This window comes from Lachancea lanzarotensis, scaffold LALA0S08 (assembly GCF_000938715.1).
Source record: "Lachancea lanzarotensis genome assembly LALA0, scaffold LALA0S08, whole genome shotgun sequence".
Classification (NCBI taxonomy): Eukaryota; Fungi; Ascomycota; class Saccharomycetes; order Saccharomycetales; family Saccharomycetaceae; genus Lachancea; species Lachancea lanzarotensis.
Window position 1 is genome coordinate 640,213 of NW_019212886.1, and position 17,319 is coordinate 657,531.

The 17,319-nt window shown below is 45.9% G+C and overlaps 9 protein-coding genes and 1 non-coding gene across 10 annotated transcripts; 4 read left to right on the forward strand and 6 right to left on the reverse strand.

Moving 5' to 3' along the window:
* Positions 1–781: 781 nt before the first annotated feature.
* GSH1 (LALA0S08e06986g1_1) lies at positions 782–2,746 on the forward strand (the record flags this gene model as incomplete). The annotated part of the gene is made up of 1 exon (XM_022771242.1): positions 782–2,746. One exon carries the CDS (start codon positions 782–784, stop codon positions 2,744–2,746), a length of 1,965 nt encoding a protein of 654 aa, XP_022629842.1.
* Positions 2,747–2,866: 120 nt separating this feature from the next.
* On the reverse strand, positions 2,867–2,956 carry LALA0_S08e07008r. Its single transcript is given in 2 exon segments — positions 2,867–2,903; positions 2,919–2,956. It is a non-coding gene; the product is annotated as a tRNA-Arg (tRNA).
* Positions 2,957–3,180: 224 nt separating this feature from the next.
* MEF2 (LALA0S08e07030g1_1) lies at positions 3,181–5,577 on the reverse strand (the record flags this gene model as incomplete). Its single annotated transcript, XM_022771244.1, has 1 exon — positions 3,181–5,577. The coding sequence occupies one exon, from the start codon at positions 5,575–5,577 to the stop codon at positions 3,181–3,183; it is 2,397 nt and encodes a 798-aa protein (XP_022629843.1).
* A 212-nt stretch (positions 5,578–5,789) lies between these two features.
* On the forward strand, positions 5,790–6,707 carry GCN3 (LALA0S08e07052g1_1; the record flags this gene model as incomplete). The annotated part of the gene is made up of 1 exon (XM_022771245.1): positions 5,790–6,707. The coding sequence occupies one exon, from the start codon at positions 5,790–5,792 to the stop codon at positions 6,705–6,707; it is 918 nt and encodes a 305-aa protein (XP_022629844.1).
* A 42-nt stretch (positions 6,708–6,749) lies between these two features.
* On the reverse strand, positions 6,750–7,517 carry RPC37 (LALA0S08e07074g1_1; the record flags this gene model as incomplete). The annotated part of the gene is made up of 1 exon (XM_022771246.1): positions 6,750–7,517. One exon carries the CDS (start codon positions 7,515–7,517, stop codon positions 6,750–6,752), a length of 768 nt encoding a protein of 255 aa, XP_022629845.1.
* A 175-nt stretch (positions 7,518–7,692) lies between these two features.
* On the forward strand, positions 7,693–9,849 carry DBP7 (LALA0S08e07096g1_1; the record flags this gene model as incomplete). The annotated part of the gene is made up of 1 exon (XM_022771247.1): positions 7,693–9,849. The coding sequence occupies one exon, from the start codon at positions 7,693–7,695 to the stop codon at positions 9,847–9,849; it is 2,157 nt and encodes a 718-aa protein (XP_022629846.1).
* Positions 9,850–10,198: 349 nt separating this feature from the next.
* RQT4 (LALA0S08e07118g1_1) lies at positions 10,199–11,737 on the reverse strand (the record flags this gene model as incomplete). Its single annotated transcript, XM_022771248.1, has 1 exon — positions 10,199–11,737. The coding sequence occupies one exon, from the start codon at positions 11,735–11,737 to the stop codon at positions 10,199–10,201; it is 1,539 nt and encodes a 512-aa protein (XP_022629847.1).
* A 235-nt stretch (positions 11,738–11,972) lies between these two features.
* LALA0_S08e07140g (LALA0S08e07140g1_1) lies at positions 11,973–13,328 on the forward strand (the record flags this gene model as incomplete). The annotated part of the gene is made up of 1 exon (XM_022771249.1): positions 11,973–13,328. One exon carries the CDS (start codon positions 11,973–11,975, stop codon positions 13,326–13,328), a length of 1,356 nt encoding a protein of 451 aa, XP_022629848.1.
* Positions 13,329–14,371: 1,043 nt separating this feature from the next.
* Positions 14,372–14,782, reverse strand: PAM16 (LALA0S08e07162g1_1; the record flags this gene model as incomplete). Its single annotated transcript, XM_022771250.1, has 1 exon — positions 14,372–14,782. One exon carries the CDS (start codon positions 14,780–14,782, stop codon positions 14,372–14,374), a length of 411 nt encoding a protein of 136 aa, XP_022629849.1.
* A 252-nt stretch (positions 14,783–15,034) lies between these two features.
* LALA0_S08e07184g (LALA0S08e07184g1_1) lies at positions 15,035–17,263 on the reverse strand (the record flags this gene model as incomplete). Its single annotated transcript, XM_022771251.1, has 1 exon — positions 15,035–17,263. The coding sequence occupies one exon, from the start codon at positions 17,261–17,263 to the stop codon at positions 15,035–15,037; it is 2,229 nt and encodes a 742-aa protein (XP_022629850.1).
* Between the last annotated feature and the right edge of the window lie 56 nt (positions 17,264–17,319).

Genomic DNA, 17,319 nt, shown 5'->3' on the forward strand with positions numbered 1-17,319 from the left:
TGCCGTTCACGGTAAATTGTAAAGCAACAGACTATGGCGCTGCTATCCTCTGACTAAGATCTCAGTATCTGGCGACCTTTGGATTTCTCTCGCCTGCAGCTACCAAAACTGGATGTATTCAAAGACTTTCTCGTGCAATCGCGCTGGCACGTGATTCGCCCGTTATTCATCAACCATTGAGACGACCAGTGGACCTACCAATTGATATCCACGGGCTGTGTTACAATTCTTGTAACGTTGTGTCTGCTTCCCACTGCTTCACAAATCTACTTATTTGTGTTCTACGACCACCGCTTACCTTGTATTGTTCCGTCCACCAGTCCTTCACCTGTTGTCACTTTCATCCCGCCATGTGACATTCCCTCGTGTCCCACCCCAGCTGCTCCTCTAGGGTTCCTTATCCATCGCTGGGTCCAAGGAAAGCGAGGCGTCTGTGGTTGAAGACACAATATTAACAGAGACCCTCTTTTAAAGCTCAATTTATTCCGGCCCACTCAATTATCGTCTTGAGAGTCCATCTATAACCAAGCCAAAGTTTCTCGAAGCTATAAAAACTGGACTGTTGCAGCGTTAATTGCATAGCGTCAACAACTCGCTCACACCCATTGCCAGTGTCGTAAAACTTTTCCGGTGGTGTATATTGCAATTTCCTGTGATTTGTCAGTGAAATAGTTGTTCGTCCAGTGGCTAAGAGCATCGAAGGAGAACCGAGGGAGTATAAAAAAACAGAGATAAACCAGCTTAGGGTAATTTCTTCTTCCAGCTCCTGATTCGCTCTCCAATGGGCTTACTTTCGCTAGGTACGCCATTGCAATGGTACGAATCTCGCCCGCACAATGAACATGTTAGACAAAACGGGATACAGCAGTTACTGTACATTTTCCGGGCTGCACATGGTAGAAAAGACGATCCATTGTTGTGGGGCGATGAAATCGAATACATGGCATGCAAATTCGACGACCGACAAAACACAGCAGTATTGGCAATCGATGACGATGACGTTTTGACGGAATTGAACATAGAAGATAAAGGGCTGTGCGACGCGCAAAACGTATCTTTCCATCCGGAATATGGCCGGTTCATGATCGAGGCTACCCCAGCTCGTCCATTCACCGGGGTTGACCTCCAATACGTGGAAGAAAATATGGCAAGTAGAAGAGAAGTTGCAGAACGGAAACTAGGTGCAAGAGGAATAGAGCTGTTGTCATTGGCGGTTTTCCCTCGAATGGGGTGTGAGGGCTTTACAGACGTGAGACAAGTTTGGAGTAGCCACAATTCTGCGTCCAGATCGCTTTACTTGCCCGACCAGGTTATCAACCGGCATGCCCGGTTCCCAACGTTGACGGCTAATATCCGCACTAGACGTGGCGAAAAAGTGTGCATTAATGTACCGATGTTTCAGGACGAGCACACGCCCAAAAGCGATGACACGGTCTATCAGCGTGACTGGTTCACGCCCGAAGATCTGGAGGCCCCATTGGCTGCAAAACCTGGTTTCATTTACATGGACTCGATGGGGTTTGGAATGGGCTGCAGTTGCTTGCAATTGACTTTCCAGGCCCCTACCATTGATAAGGCCAGATATCTGTACGATGCGCTCGTGAATTTTGCACCCATACTTCTGGCCGCCACTGCGGCGTCTCCTGCTTTCAAGGGCTGGCTGGCGGACCAGGACGTGCGTTGGAACGTCATTTCTAGTGCTGTGGACGACCGTACGCCTTACGAGCGCAGTGTTGCTCCCCTATTGCCAGAACACAACAACGCACATGGTCATTCTACCAAACCAATTCCACAGCGGATTCCCAAATCGAGATACAGCGCTGTAGACTTGTATTTGGGAGGCAATGCGTTTTTTGATCGCAAATTTAACGATGCAGACGTTCCAATCAATGAGGGTGCTTTACAAGAATTGCAAACCAATTCACTTTTCCCTATGGATTACGATCTAGCCCGTCATTTTTCGCACCTTTTCATCAGAGACCCGCTCGTGCTATTCCAGGAACTCATAGATCAAGACAACAAACATTCCACGGACCATTTCGAAAACATTCAGAGCACGAACTGGCAAACTCTACGTTTCAAGCCCCCTACTCAGGCTGCAACGCCAGACAACAAGACCGCTCCAGGGTGGCGCGTGGAGTTCAGACCCATGGAAATACACCTTACTGATTTCGAAAACGCCGCTTACGCAAACTTCATATACCTTATCGTCGAGTGTATCTTGAAGTTCAGCAACGAAATTGATAACTACGTGCCCATGTCACAGGTATGGCAGAACATGGAGCTAGCCCATCACCGCGACGCAGTATTGCGTGAGCGTTTCTACTGGAAGTCAAGTTTCACTGCAGAGGGCACCGGAAAATACACATTCGCCGAGATATTCCACCATCCGGCTTTTGGGATTTTCCCACAATTTATAGATCGCATTCTGAAAGATAAAAAGTGGGTCTCGTCTTCCTGGACAGAGCTAAAGAACTCTTCTGATCCTGCCCAGGTGAGGTTATTCTACTATTTGAAATTGGTACATGATAGAGCCACGGGTGTTTTACCCACTACTGCCAATTTCTTGCGTGAATACATCACCACACACCCAAGCTACAAGAAAGACTCCCGGCTAACGGCTGAAATAAACTACGAAATGTTGAAGATGGCCTCCAGAGTCACACACTTGGATGATTCTAAAGACGAAGTGTCCAATTTCTTTGGCTCGGAAATCGCGAGTTATTTGTTAAAATCTAGTTCTTAGAATACTTCAACAATTATTGATTCGCCGCTGGCATGACGATTACAACAGCAGCTTCCTACACCACTCTTCAAAATTGATTCTCGATTTAGAGTAGTCAAAAGATAGACAAAAAATAAAAGTCTTCCCCGCCAGGACTCGAACCTGGAATCTCCTGGTTTCAGAAGTGGATACAATCGTAGCCAGACGCCGTGACCATTGGGCCACGAGGAATAAGACTTGTTGATGATGAAGAACTAACGCAGGCATTATACTCTTTGAAGCTTTTCAGATGACAGATGACAGCACGAACGAGCAATGGCGTTACGTTAGGTTTAACCTAGCCGCGTACTTCATACGATGGTGCTTCATCAATAGTCCTTTGCTTATATTTACAAATTTTCTATGCTGGCTCCGCATCCAGAAAATATTTACAATTTGCAACTGTGCGGGCCCAATTAGTATCCCTCTAGAATACTGGAAATCCTATCATTGGTGACTTTTTCCATCCCATGGTAAGCCATGTGGTACGTTCCTCTCCCCTGTGTCAAACTTCTAAGCTTGTTCGTGTACATCACCATTTCTTTCAAAGGCACCAAGCCTCTGATAATTTTGTTGACGGTGGCACCTTTTGAAATGTTGGCTTGACCTAGAGTAGTGTCCACAGGGAGATATTGCTCCTCAGCTAGCTTCTGGAAAACGATATCCGTATCCTCGCCATTGTTGAGTGTGTGCTCGTCGTCTATAGCTAGGACGTTGGCCTTGCGTGCACCTGTCAGATCTTGCAAAACGTCTCCGATATCCTCTTGCTTGACGCTGACGCTCACATTCATGATCGGCTCCAAAATAGCGAAAGCACAATCATTAAGTTCTGTCAGTGTGTTGGATATTAGTGAGCGCGACAATGTCAGCACCTGTGATACGGAAGTTGCATCTGTTGGAACATTCCAGTCACCTTTCACTCTGACGACGCACGAGTGCAAGGGAAATTGTCCGATTCTGCCGCTTTTTTGAAGAGCAACAATGCTGCTGGACATTATGGCACTCACAAACTGTGCATATGATATCTGCAAGGGCCAATTGTGAGAAGTGAACACAGGCGATTTTTCAACCACTAAGAAATTGTTGTCCGTGGAAAGATAGTGCCAGTCTTCGTTGGAGCTTCTGTTGTCCTCGGCATCTGCTAAAGGCTCTACTAAAATCGACAGACGATATCCCGATTCTGTTTCTACTTTCTTCAGCATCGTACTGGAACTCAAAGTCTCTTTGAAGGATACCATAACTTTCCCGACCTCAACGTCAGCGTTGAGTTCGTTCAACAACCTATCTTTGGCTATTTCAAGATGCAATTGACCCATACCGCTCAAGAGCGTTTGTCCCGTTTCTTCATCAATACGCACATGTAAACTAGGGTCTTCCCTTATGAGAGCAGCGATAGATTCCTCCATGACTTTTTTGTTTCCTAGAGTTCGTGGTTCTATTGCAGCACTGAAAACAGGAGGTGGGCTGTCGATTGGGTTGATTTTAAGACCAAGCTCTTTGACTTTGTCCAGAGAGCGAAGTCCATCTTTTTTCATGTTGTGGGCGATTATGGTGTCGCCCGTTCTTACATTTTCTGAAACCGTTGATCCTGTAAGCACTCCAATCTCTCCGCATCTTAGCTGCTTGACCTCTTCGGCAACATTGGCGTGCATCACAACTAGCTTTCCAATCTTGAATTTAGCACCAGTGGAAGAGTTATAAACTGAGAAACCGCTGTTCAAACATCCGGAGTAGACTCTAACATAGATCATAATTCCTCTTATAGGATCTGTAATAACTTTGAAAGCCTGTGCAACACAGAAATTTTTATTTTTATTGATGATTGCGCCATCCTTTGCACTCACTGTGATGGGAACGTCATTGTTGAACTCTGGACGTTTGGCTTCCAGCGGTGAGGGAAGGTAATTTGCGACTGCATCGAGTAGAGGCTGGACCCCGATGTTGCGGAATGATGCACCGCATAGTATAGGTGAGACTTGCCCGCTCAGCACGCATTTTCTGATTGATTTGTTGATCACATCTGGAGGTATTTTCATGTAGTCTCCATCCGCGTTGTCGAGAAAATATTCTACCAGTTGCTCATCAAATTCCGAGAGTGTTTCCACGAGCGATTCCTTAAGCTTGTAAAGCTCTTCAAAACGATTTGAACCCTCGAAAACGTTATTTATAGACACTTTTTCTGGATCTCGGGTGTCCCAAATCAAGGTCTTTTGATTCACCACATCCAGGACGCCTTCAAAGACAAGTTCTCCTGATTGAGCATCGCTTGCGAAGATAGGTGTGTTGATCAAGACCACTCTGGTCTTCAGTTTGGTCATAAGTTCCTTTACCGTGCGGCTGAACCCTGCTCCAGCCCGATCCATCTTGTTGATGAAGCAGATCTTGGGGATTCCTTTAGCCTGCTTCCACACTTTCTCAGTTTGGGATTCTACGCCAGCAACGGCGTCCAAAATTGTCACACACCCATCAAGTACTTTTAACGCACGTATCACTTCGAAAGTGAAGTCTGCGTGGCCAGGTGTGTCTATCAGGTTGATTTTATACTTGTTCTGCCAGTTGAAAGAAATAGCAGCGCTCTGGATCGTGATACCTCGTGAACGCTCCTGTGGCAGAAAATCCGTTATAGTGTCTCCCTCGTCTACGTTCCCCATTCGTTTCGTCTTCCCACTGACGAAAAGCATTCGCTCAGTGGTTGTAGTCTTCCCAGCATCGATGTGAGCTATGATACCAATGTTTCTCACCACTGAGATATCGTATTTGGACGAAAAAAAGCGCGTTGTAAAGCCTAAAGCAGGCTTTCGCAGTCGAAGCATATTTGATGGATCCTAGTGCCTTTCAAAACTACTCTTTTCGCGTTTGAAACTTTTCGTCTCGAGCTCATCGCCTAGTTCAAGACAGTTGATTGAAAAATAATCGAAATACACACTATAAAATCGAAACTTCAGAGAAACAAAACCGTTAGTAAAGCGCCTTATCAAGAGCTTTGAGACCATCAAACGTATTGCAAACGAATCCGCACCAAAAAATGAGCCAAGAGTTTGATATTACGCAGGCGTATCTGAACTTCCTGGAGCAGGACAGCGAGATGACCATGCCCATCGCTGCCATCGAGTCATTGGTGACAATGCTGCGAGTGAAGCAACCAGGAACTTCAGCGGAAATGATCAACACGATCAAAAGCGCAACTGAAACATTGACGGCTTCGATCCCGAACTCCATGTCTCTAAGGGCCGGTTGTGATATTTTCACCCGATTCGTATTCAGAAATACACACCTTTACGGCGACTGGGAAAGTTGCAAAAAACATTTGATTGAAAACGGAGAGCTGTTTGTTTCAAGAGCCAAACGTTCCAGAGACAGTATTGCGCAAGTTGGACTGGATTTCATCTCCGACGACGACATCATCTTGGTTCATGGGTTTTCTAGAGCTGTCTATTCTTTACTGAGCCATGCAGCAGACAAATTCGTGAGATTCCGTTGTGTGGTAACGGAGTCCAGACCTACGCAGCAAGGTGCCCAGCTGTTCAGACATCTGCAGGAAAAGGGCATTCCTGCGAAAATAATCGTCGACAGTGCAGTGGGAAGCGTGATACATAAGGTCGACAAAGTGCTGGTAGGAGCCGAGGGCGTTGCGGAATCCGGCGGTGTTATTAACCTTGTGGGCACGTATTCGATCGGTGTCTTAGCCAAAAATGCCAACAAGCCGTTGTACGTTGTCACCGAATCGCACAAGTTTGTAAGAATGTTCCCATTGTCTCCGGACGATCTTCCTGCTACGGCCGGGCCTCTGGATTTTACTCGAGATGAAACCGTCGAGCAGTCAATGGCCGAACCGGGGATTGATTACACATCGCACGAGTATATCACTGCGCTGATAACAGACCTCGGGGTTCTCACACCCAGTGCCGTCTCAGAAGAACTGATCAAGATGTGGTACGATTGAGGTGTATCCCGATATCCAAATCTTTCATTTTATTCTTTTCTTTTACATAGCCTTTGATAAATAGTCGTCGCTGTCACCGATCGGCTGCAGACGGGCCCGAGCCTCTTCGGACACAACACTCTGCTGAAATTGTGGGAAAGTGCCCTCGATCCATTCCAGTTGTTCGGGTGCTTCCTCGTCTGCCACCTTATGTGCCAGCAAAGCTCCACCCAGACGCGGCTGGTTCGCTTCGCTGCTACTTTTGACCGACATCGTCACCATCTGGGCCTTTCTTGCCTGTGCATTGGCCGGCTGCTGTTGTGTGTTGTTGGAGTTATCGTCTTCCCGCTTGGCTCGCGCTGCTGCCAAATCTATATGCTTGAAAAATGGTCTTACCTGTGCTACGGCTTCTACTGGTGCCAAATAGAGCTCTTTCTCCACCATCATACCTACGTACTGGCCCTCATTCTTCACACCGACACCTTTCAAAGTCTGATGTGCTACGGAATCCCATCCGTCTTCTGCCCTGTTTCTATCGTAAAAAACCTCGGTGTTAACCGGTACTTCCAGCTCCCAAAGCGCAGATTTCGTCTTGTATCGTACCTGGCTCACAGGCGGATGCAGAACTGCATCATGGGCTGTCTTACGCGGTTTATTGAGATATTGCAAGATGTGCAACGGGAATGGGCCGTTTGTTAAGTTGATCGGTATCTCGGTGACCACTGGGTCGTTATCAGCGCCGTTTTCGCTCATTTCACTTGCCATTGCCACATCTTCATCGTCCTCAGTCACAAACAGCTGGCTTTCGGACCTCTCGGGCGTTTCAGACATTGTTTTATCGTCGCTTTTCTGATCTTGTCTTACTATGGGCATCGAGAGCTCATCGATGTTTTTCACTTTACCTTGCACTGAAAAATTTCAATATTTGTTCAAGCTCATCGCCTAGCTCATCGCGACCGGAAACCGTTGAAAACCATACATATAACACGGTTTTAGGTCAATTAAAATGGCTGACGATGATGGTATGATGCTTTTGAACCTCGACACCGCTTCCAGCGGCGATTTTGGTCCAAAAACAACCAAGATAAACGGCGGAAAATGGAAAGATCGCAGAAGGGTAAAAATTCAACAAAAAGCAGCAGAGCGTGGTGGTCAGGGTTCTGAAACTTTGGGAAACTTGCCTTTGAAGCGTTCTAGGACGTCCGATCGCGGAACTCCCGCGAAGAAAGCCCCAAAAGCTGATTCTAAAGGTGCCAAAAACGGCAGAAACGGTGGTAATATCAATAGTGAGCAGTACGTTTCGTCACTGTTCACTTCCAACAGGGATATGGTCACGTCCGCAAATAGCAATGCTCACGATGAGAACTCCAAAGTGGATCCTTCGAACGCACCGCTTTTGCAGGACTCGTTTGAAGCCCTTGGAGTGGCAGCTCCGTTATTGCAGCTTCTGAATAACAAGATGCGCATCAGTAAGCCCACCAGGGTCCAAAAGCTGAGTATTCCTACACTTTTGGAAGCTCAAAACGATGTTTTCGTTCATGCTCAAACGGGTTCCGGTAAAACTCTGGCGTTTCTGCTACCGATTCTGACCCGAATCTTGGCACTGGAGGAGCGTGTGGACCGGCAATCTGGCTGTTTTGCTATGGTTATCACGCCAACGCGTGAACTGGCTTCGCAAATCTATTCTGTGATGTTGACTCTGACTCAGTGCTGTCACTATATCGTCCCATGTCTGCTTATCGGTGGAGAGCGCAAGAAATCCGAGAAAGCCAGACTTCGCAAAGGCTGTAACTTCATCATTGGCACACCCGGACGTATTTTGGATCACATAGAAAACACACAGGTTATCAAGGAACAGATGGCCTCCACAATGAGATATTTGGTTCTGGATGAAGGTGACAAGCTAATGGAACTTGGATTCGAAGAAACCATCACCAAGATCATCAGCTTTCTCCACGAGGTTCCTATAGACACCCTTAAGTTTCCCCAGCTTCCGCATCGTATCACCCATACGCTGTGTAGTGCTACGCTCAAAGGTGGGGTCACTAAACTTGGAAATGTCACACTCAAGAATTACAAGTTGATCAGCAGCGGCCGTAAAGAACAAGAAGTGAGCACTGTTCCAGATCAATTACTGCAGAGCATCATTGTGGTTCCTCCAAAGCTGCGATTGGTGACCCTGGCAGCGCAACTCAGCAACATCACCGCGGAGCATATCGCGGCTGAGAACAAGGAAACTACCCGCACAATCGTGTTCTTATCGTGTTCCGATAGCGTGGAGTTTCACTACGATGCCTTTTCCTATGATGATGGTAAGAGTCGCTCTTTGGTTGGTGACTCTGCTAGAATGTTATCTGGAAATTCTACATCCCTGCCCTGTCTGTCGCAGGTCACAGCCCCATCGGTGGTATGCTACAAACTTCACGGTTCTTTATCACAGCAGACTCGTACTGCCACCTTGCAAAGCTTTTCTGGCGAAACTGACGCTACCCGTGGAAAGCATCTGATAATGTTCTGCACTGACGTTGCCAGTAGAGGTCTGGATCTACCGCGCGTCAGTTCCGTATTGGAATTAGACCCTCCTTTCGCTGTAGAAGATCATCTACATCGTATCGGCCGTACTGCTCGTGCTGGTGTGAGTGGTAAGTCGTTGTTGTTTTTACTACCGGGCGAAGAAGAGGCATACATGGATCATATCAAGCCTTACCATCCCAAAGGATGGAAATTGTTGAAGTTCGATCAAGACATTCTCAAACCTGCTTTCATGGAGTCCAACGTTTTGAGAAGCGATAGAAGATCCGAGAAGGACGTTTCCACCGAGTGGGATAATAACGCAACAACCTGGCATCTCAACGTAGAAAGAAGAGTTCTGGAAGATCAAACCTTTAAGGAGCTCGCTGTAAAGGGCTTTATGAGTCACATAAGGGCATACGCGACACATTTATCGCAAGAGAAGAAGTATTTCAATGTCAAATGCTTGCATTTAGGGCATTTGGCCAAGAGCTTTGCATTGAGAGAAAGACCAAAAGCCATGGGAGCGGCAAGCTCTCATAATAAAAACGGAGAAGCTACAGCGAAGAAGCCCAAAGAGGACACGAGAACGAAAATGCTTCGCTTGGCAGACATCGCAATGCGCCAAAGCCAGAGGGAATTTAACTACTAAAGCATTAAGAACAGGTGTGTATATTAGTATTACTTTAACAACCGATGCCCTTAGGCCGGGTGTTCCGGAGAACATTCTACGACTCCAGAATGTGTGTCTACGGTGAGTTGGCCGCACCGGTGCCAGATTCATCGGGAACATCATTGCTCTTGAGCTGTAAGAACGATGTATTTGCTTAAAATCTTTTTTCATCCAATGTCAAAATTCAGGTCCACAACATAAAAATTCATTGATTAACTGATCAAGTTCTACCGATTATTTGAATGAAAATGTCACATCAACTTCTTCTTAACGCTGAGGTGCACGATCACTATCGAAACTTTTCCTATGCTAGCTCTAAAAAAATGCGTCATAGTACAGCCAAGATATTCTGCTCGAGCGAATTTTCATCATTTTGACTTACTTGTACCCGTTGAATCCGGTACTGCTCAAGCGCATGGTCCTTATGCGCCGTCTCATCGAGTTCTGGCAGCGCTTCACGATCGCGAGTATATACAGGTTTTTTGAACTGTTTCCGATCCTTTTCTGGATCCCAGACATTGGACGATAGCTTTTGTTCCCTTTCTTTTGAGCTCTGAGCCAGCGAGCCTTTCAGATGTGCTATATCTTCTAGATCTTTTAAATCTTCTTCATCGCTTATTTCTTCCCTGCTTTCATCATCACCAGCGTTCGCCGTTCTTTGAGGCCTTATAGCCTCTGTCATCGTAACTTTGCCATTTTTGCCTATAACCAAATCCATTACAACCTTATCCCTTTTGCCTCTACGTTCTTGTTCGAGTTTCTCCCATCGTCTAATATTCCTTTGCTGTTTTTTGAGCATGAGTGCACGATCTTGGGCGCTTCCCCATATGTTCGAGTCACAACTCATGCTGAAGTCACTAGCATTATCAATAATCTTAGTTCGTTGGTCAGACGTTTCCTGAAAATGTAAAAGTTTTTCCAGGCGCTCCTGAGCATTCCTGAGTTCTGGGTCCTCGTTTTCTAAATCGGATGCTTCTTTATTACCTGCAGTCGAGGTTTGTTCTAAGCCCTCCAAAACCTCTTTACGCTTTGCCTCACGTTCTTTTTCTCGCTCGATCCTTTGGAACAGTCGATCCTGCTCTGAAAACAGGTTAGTACCGGTTCCCGAGGTAATCTTGTAAGCCTTGGACTTTTTAGGCCTTGCCTGTGCCACTGGCACATTTGCGGTTGTAAGTTCGAGCTTTTCCTGATTTAGAGCGTCTATAATCTTGGATCTCTCTCCCAGGGTCATCAACTCAGCACCACAGAAACTGCAGTTATTCCTATGGAGTCCTTCCAAGACGCATATGATCTTACCGCAGGATAGACAATTGGGGGCTATTTCAAACAGCGGATGTCTTGTTCCCCTGCAGTTGCAGGCGGTTTTGGTAGAGTCTGTATTTGAAGACTCTAGCTCCAAAACTTTGAGAACGTCGTCGATCTCCTGAAGGTTTTGCAATTTCCTAGTCCTGCTGTTAACTTTAGGGGTTTTTTCTTGTGGAACATTAGTTTTTGAAAGAGTCACTTTTTTAGCATCAGGACTAGCTACACGAGCAATTGGGGTTCCAGTTGACTTTATAGGCTCTAACATGTCTTTATTCTTGGCAAATGAGGTTGATTTTTTGACCTCATTTTCAGCAGACCGTCGAGTTGAGGCATCAACTGATGGTGAATCTTTCAACCCCAGTTTTTCATTGAATTGGAGCACAAAGTTGAGTGAAATATCCTCAGAGCCCAGAATTTCCATGAGTTTTTCAGCAATCTTGTCCGGTTCGTTAGACTGCGATTCCAGGACTTGCTCGCACAATTGGCGAGCGCTTTCTTCATCCAAAGGAATAATGTGTGGAATTTGCTTGGTTCCAAACTCTATAGCCTGAGCACGACCCATCTTCTGGCTTATTTCTCGACTCTTTTTCTTAAAGTTGAACTGAGTTGAACAAAGTTTAGTCAAGTTCACCGAAATTTAAGCTAATTTAGACTAGCTCATCGCCTATTAATAAAATCGAGAAACTCGACTATAAATACCAAAGGGATTCCATCGAATGGTGGCTAAAGGTCGAGAGATAACAGCTGCTGGAAACTGACTTGGTTTGATAAAAAAAAACCTTATAGTTGTGGCTTTTATGGGAGACGATTTGACTCAAAAAGAGCTGCTGGAAAAGCTAGAAAATTTGAATCATGAAATTACTGAATACTTCGATTTGAACGTTGAGAAGGCCAAGAAACGGTTTAAATTGGTACGTTATGGTACGAAATTAGTTGTTGTGGATAGAATCGCTGAAAAAAAGGTGGCCATCGACAATTGGAGACAAAAACTTAGGACAAACTATGGAATTGCAGAATCCAGATTTCGTAAAATCTGGGAAGCCCTCCAGAATAATATGGAGTTGGATTTGTGCGCGGTGCGGGATTCATTGGGGAACTTGCGGATCTTCCAGGTCCAAAAGCTGGGAGTTTTGTTGGAAAACGTCAGTTTGTCGCGTAATGAAATAAAGGCAATAGACCAGAATTTCAATGAGTTCAAATCCAAGACGCTACAAGAGTTGAATGTGTCAGAAGAGTCTTACCGGGATTACATGAACTGGCTGCGGTCTCTGTGCGGGGATTGGTCCGATGTTTTCGAACAATTGCCCAAAATCGAGTGGAATTCTTGTAAATATCAATGGGTTGGCAACGCATATCGGTTGAGTGTGATTCCTCGCAACATTAACAATTACGCGGTGTACTGCAAGTTTTACGCTAGACTTGGGGTTTGTACAAACTCCAATTGCAGATTCGTGCACGATCCACGTACCATCTCGATTTGTAAAGACTTTTTGACAACGGGCCGGTGCAATTACGGCGACAACTGCCGATTGACGCATGGAACTGGGAACGAATACGTGCTTCCCGACTGTCCCGAATTTGCTGCTGGTGATTGCAAGTTTGAAAGCGGAGCGGAACAGTCGTCACACGACAAGCACACACACTGTCAATACATCCATACAAAGGCCCGCTCTTATGGGTACCCAATATGCCGACAATTTGCACACATTGGTTTCTGCTACCGGGGCTTGGCGTGTCCTTTTCCACATGCCATGGAGTGTCCAGATGCATCTTATACTTCGCGATGTTTCCTAGCGCATTGCAAATATGCACATTCCGGCCAAAACCGGGCTTGCTTGGCCCTTACCAAGATCCCGCTTGAAAATTACCTTCTTCCACCGCTCCGCAAAAAGGATCCTCGCACCACTTCGACTACCGCTCCTGCATGGTATGGATTGCGACCTGCAGGTGTCCAGATCCAGACCGGCGTCAGTGTTCTGAAAAGTGACGAAATTTTCAAAAATGGTTCTGAGGACCCATCCCATATGAGACTGACACTTGAATCTTCTGAAGATGATGCAGATGGACACACTTCCTCCTCGAACACCTCAGAAACGTCTCAATATTCCAGCGATGACAGCGATGACATGAATGCGGATTTTATCAAATTGTGAACTCCAAATAAGGGAATTTTTCCAAGCTTCGAAATTGCAGATTATAACATACAGATACCCACAATTTAGTCTACACTTGGATACCAACAATTCCATCTTTCCCGTTTCTAGTACCCTCATTGATGTCTTGCCCTGTAGTTGTAATGCCATATAGTTGAATGACACTTATCCATATCACTATCCCTTGAATCTGTCATTGCCATTTAAGGCCCTAGATTTCGAGCCATTAAAACCAGCCGGGTAACTTGTTCTGTTACCCGGCCAGCTTGTTTTTGTGGCTCAAATCGAAAAAAAAGACTATATAAAGACCAAGAATATGAAAGTTAACGAGTTTCTCTTATACGCTCCTTCTCTTTCTTTTAAAGAAACCAATCATCAGTAGTGGTTAATACTATCTCAAGATAATATTAATTACCAAAATTTTTATAGGAACCGAATGATTCGATGATCTGTGTATTTCAAAATGGAGTTTGTGGCCTGTGGTTTGGGAAATTTTCCTTTTCCGCAGGTTTGGGGCTCTGTTAAAGTTGATACTGGTACGGGATCTATCGAATCAAGTCAACAACCCATAGCTGAATGAGTTTTGACCGTCCCCAAACAGGTCGGCCACAAAACGCATTTCGTTTCCGGTTTCTTAGATTAAATTTTCACTGCTATGAGGAGGTGCGTGCAACATTTGTTGTGCGTAAGAGCATGTCTTCCAGAGGAGCGTGTAGTGCGCTCTGAGAGTTTGGAATTTTGTCCGTTGTGCCCTTCCTCATGCCAGAACATTGTAAAAGAAAAAAACTCTTGTAGTAGGAGGTACTTTGTCTCTAATGGCATGATGTGCTAGTAGTCGTTTTGTAGAATTATGCCATAGACTGGACGACGCTATACGAGCTTATTACAGCGTTTGATTTTCACACTCGTCTGTGTATGTGTGTGTTATTGAAGACAGTGTCTGTTATTACAAGTCTGGTTTCTATGTACAAGTATGGATATGCTGTTGAATGGAGTGTGAGTGGAGCTGAAAAATGGAGAGAGATTAACTAACTAAACCAGGTTCATTGTTGTTTTCCAGCATTGTCGCTCTTGTCGGGCTTCTCTGACTGTCGTTCACCTTCTGCTTTTTCTCGCTCCGCCAACTCGAACTTCAGTCTCTCAGCAGCTCTGTAGATCTTACTTTGCAGATAGAAACTACCGCCTTTTTCCTTGTCGTTGACATCGAACAGATACTTGAATCTTTCTTCGATCTTCTGCGGGTTGGCTCGATCGGCCTCGTCTTCGATATTCAAAATCTTGCAACTTTCGTCAAGCGTAATGCCCCCATACTCGGCTTTGGCCGCTCCTGCTCTTGCAGCACTAGCTCCAGGCTTACTGGCTTGAACAGCAGCTTGCTTGTAAGCTTCGGAAAACGCTCTCCCAAACACTTGAGCACCCGTGAAAATAACCTGGAACAAAGCTCTGTGGGCCATTATAGAGTCGAGCTAGTTGGAATAAACTGGTTTAGTTCGCACTGAGACTATCCAGATCCACAAATCTGGTGTTGGAAGTTCCACCATCTTATACACACCGAACCATAAAATCCATTCAAATTTTAATAATACGAGGTAATTTTCAACCAAGTACTCGCGAGTACTTTTGTAGTGTGAACTTTCGGTAAAACGTCCATCATCATCATCATCTTCACTGGCGAATGGCCATTGACTCTCTCGCTGTTTTCAAGACTAGACCGGCTTCATCTTCTTCTTGTAATCGGCGAAGCTGAGTTTCTTCTTCAACGTGTTGTGCATCTCAGTAGGACCAGTAGTTACCGCAGCCGGAGCTGCTACACCTCCACCGAAAGATGACGCAACCTCGTACGTGCCGGTTATTGGCGTCGCGGCTGGTGACTTTTCTCCAGCGTTGGAAACAGACGAGGTCAACGGAATTTGTAATTCAACCGGCAAAGGTAGCGCTTTCAAGTCGGTTATATGCGATTCGTCATACTGCAAAGGACTGACCACGGCAGAAGTGCTGTCGCTACTGGTTTGAGAAAGCTTCATAGCAGGCCGGGGCCGTTTAACGGTGAAGTGTCTGTCCACAAGGAATAGTTTAAAGGGTTTAGGCTGAGATTCAATTGTCGGCTGAGAAACGTCGTCCTCAACATGACCACCCGGTGTGGACCTTTGGTCCTTCGAATACTTTATTTTGGCCGCATGGAAATCAACAATCATCTCGTTTGCCCTTTCCGCGCTGATCATTGCTTCGTGCGTCAGTCGCGATAAAATCGAAGTCTGAGGCTTTTTGTTTATTCTGGCTTGAGCATTTTGCAGAATTTCTCCCAGCTTGAATAGCGTATTCGTCTTGGACTTCGTGGACTTAATTAGCGACTGACTGTATCTTTTGACCTTCAGTAGGTAGCAATCTCTATTGTTCTTGCCACAGCCACAATCCGTAGTTCCGAGAATCGTGTCGATAGAATGCACCAACGTAAATTTATTCTGGTCGTCCAGCGAATCAACATTTTTACTAGTGCCCTTGATGAGATGCCAAATAGGGTGTCGCAAATCCCATTGCCACCCAATGTGCAATTCTTCACCGTCTGTTAGGTCTCGCAGCGCACGCAACACAAACCTGACATCGGGCTTCTCAGATTTCATTCGAACGGATACCAGCTCCACGTTCGGCTGACAGCTTCTTCGCAGAAATCGTGTCAGATTTCCAGAAAGTCTCGAATCGATGCAAACAGGCCAATTCGGATGCATAAACACCTTGGATTTGGTTGTTCCATAAACGCGGTAATCATTTCTCGGGTCTCTATAATAATGCGAACTGAAATCGACGTCTCCTAACACTTCCTCTATAAACGATCCAGTAGAGCAATTGCAAGCGATGTAAACTCCCAATTTCGGGAGGCCTGAAAAGGTGCGTGCATTTTCTTCATAAGATCTTATTTCCAACGGCAAAGCTTTCAAAGTCGAATGATTGTAAGGTAAGACCCAATCGTCGTTACTGTGGGTGTCTAGAAACTTTTTGACGTAGGCGTCTTTGTAGTAATTTGAAGAAAGAGGAGCGTAAACGAGCGGGAAGTGTTCTGCCGCGGTAAGTAATTTTTCTATGGGCTTTGGCTCGGGGGCAATTTCAGGTTCAACTTCATTGAGGCCAGTTGCGGTGATATTGGCTGATTGCGCAGCACTGCTGGAAGTAGAAGTTTTGCGAATTTGGTCATCGTCCTGATTACTCTTTTGCCTCCGCTTTTTATTCTTAGGACCCAGTCTTTCTTGTTGCTTCCTCTTGGCTCTCTTAGCATCGACTTTACGTGGATGACAAGTGCTGCACAAATGGTCGTCTGGGGCTGTTTCAATGTCACGGATCCCGTAGCATACGGCGTGCTGCCAGCGATTACAAAGGTCGCACTGAATTGTGAATCCATCGTCGTCGTCAAAGCCACATATACATGTAATTACACCGGCATCAGGATCAACGATGTAACTCGACGGCTCTGTCAACTCGGACGAGTTCTTGCGCTTGTTGGAAGACTTTTTGGATGTGTCTACTTCAACCTCCTGTTTATCTTGGTCTTGTTTCTTGAGTGGCAACGGCACCGTGGCTGCAGCTGCCAAAGCCGCAGCTGCGATTATGCCTTTGCTGGAAGCGGATCGAGACGAAGTTGGACTAGACGTGAATTCTGGTCTTTCGGTCTGAACTGCATTAATAGCCCCGGGCGATGGCATCTCTGAAGTTCTTCGGTGGTTTCCAATCGGTGATCGTGCTTCTGAGGCACTTGCAAATGACTCTGGTCTTGATGTCTTTGGTGTTCGATCTACTTCATTACGAGGTTTGGGCTCCTCATGGCGAGGCTCCCCAACACGAGGCTCGTCTCTTCCCCTGGCAAGCACCAGCAACGCCGAGGCGTCCTCGTAAAGCGATGAGTGATCCTGGCTCGAAGTATTTTTCTGTGAATTTTCCGTCATACCCGATGAATGACACTTTCCTTCAAAGTCCGGGCTTATCGGACACCAAAATGAAA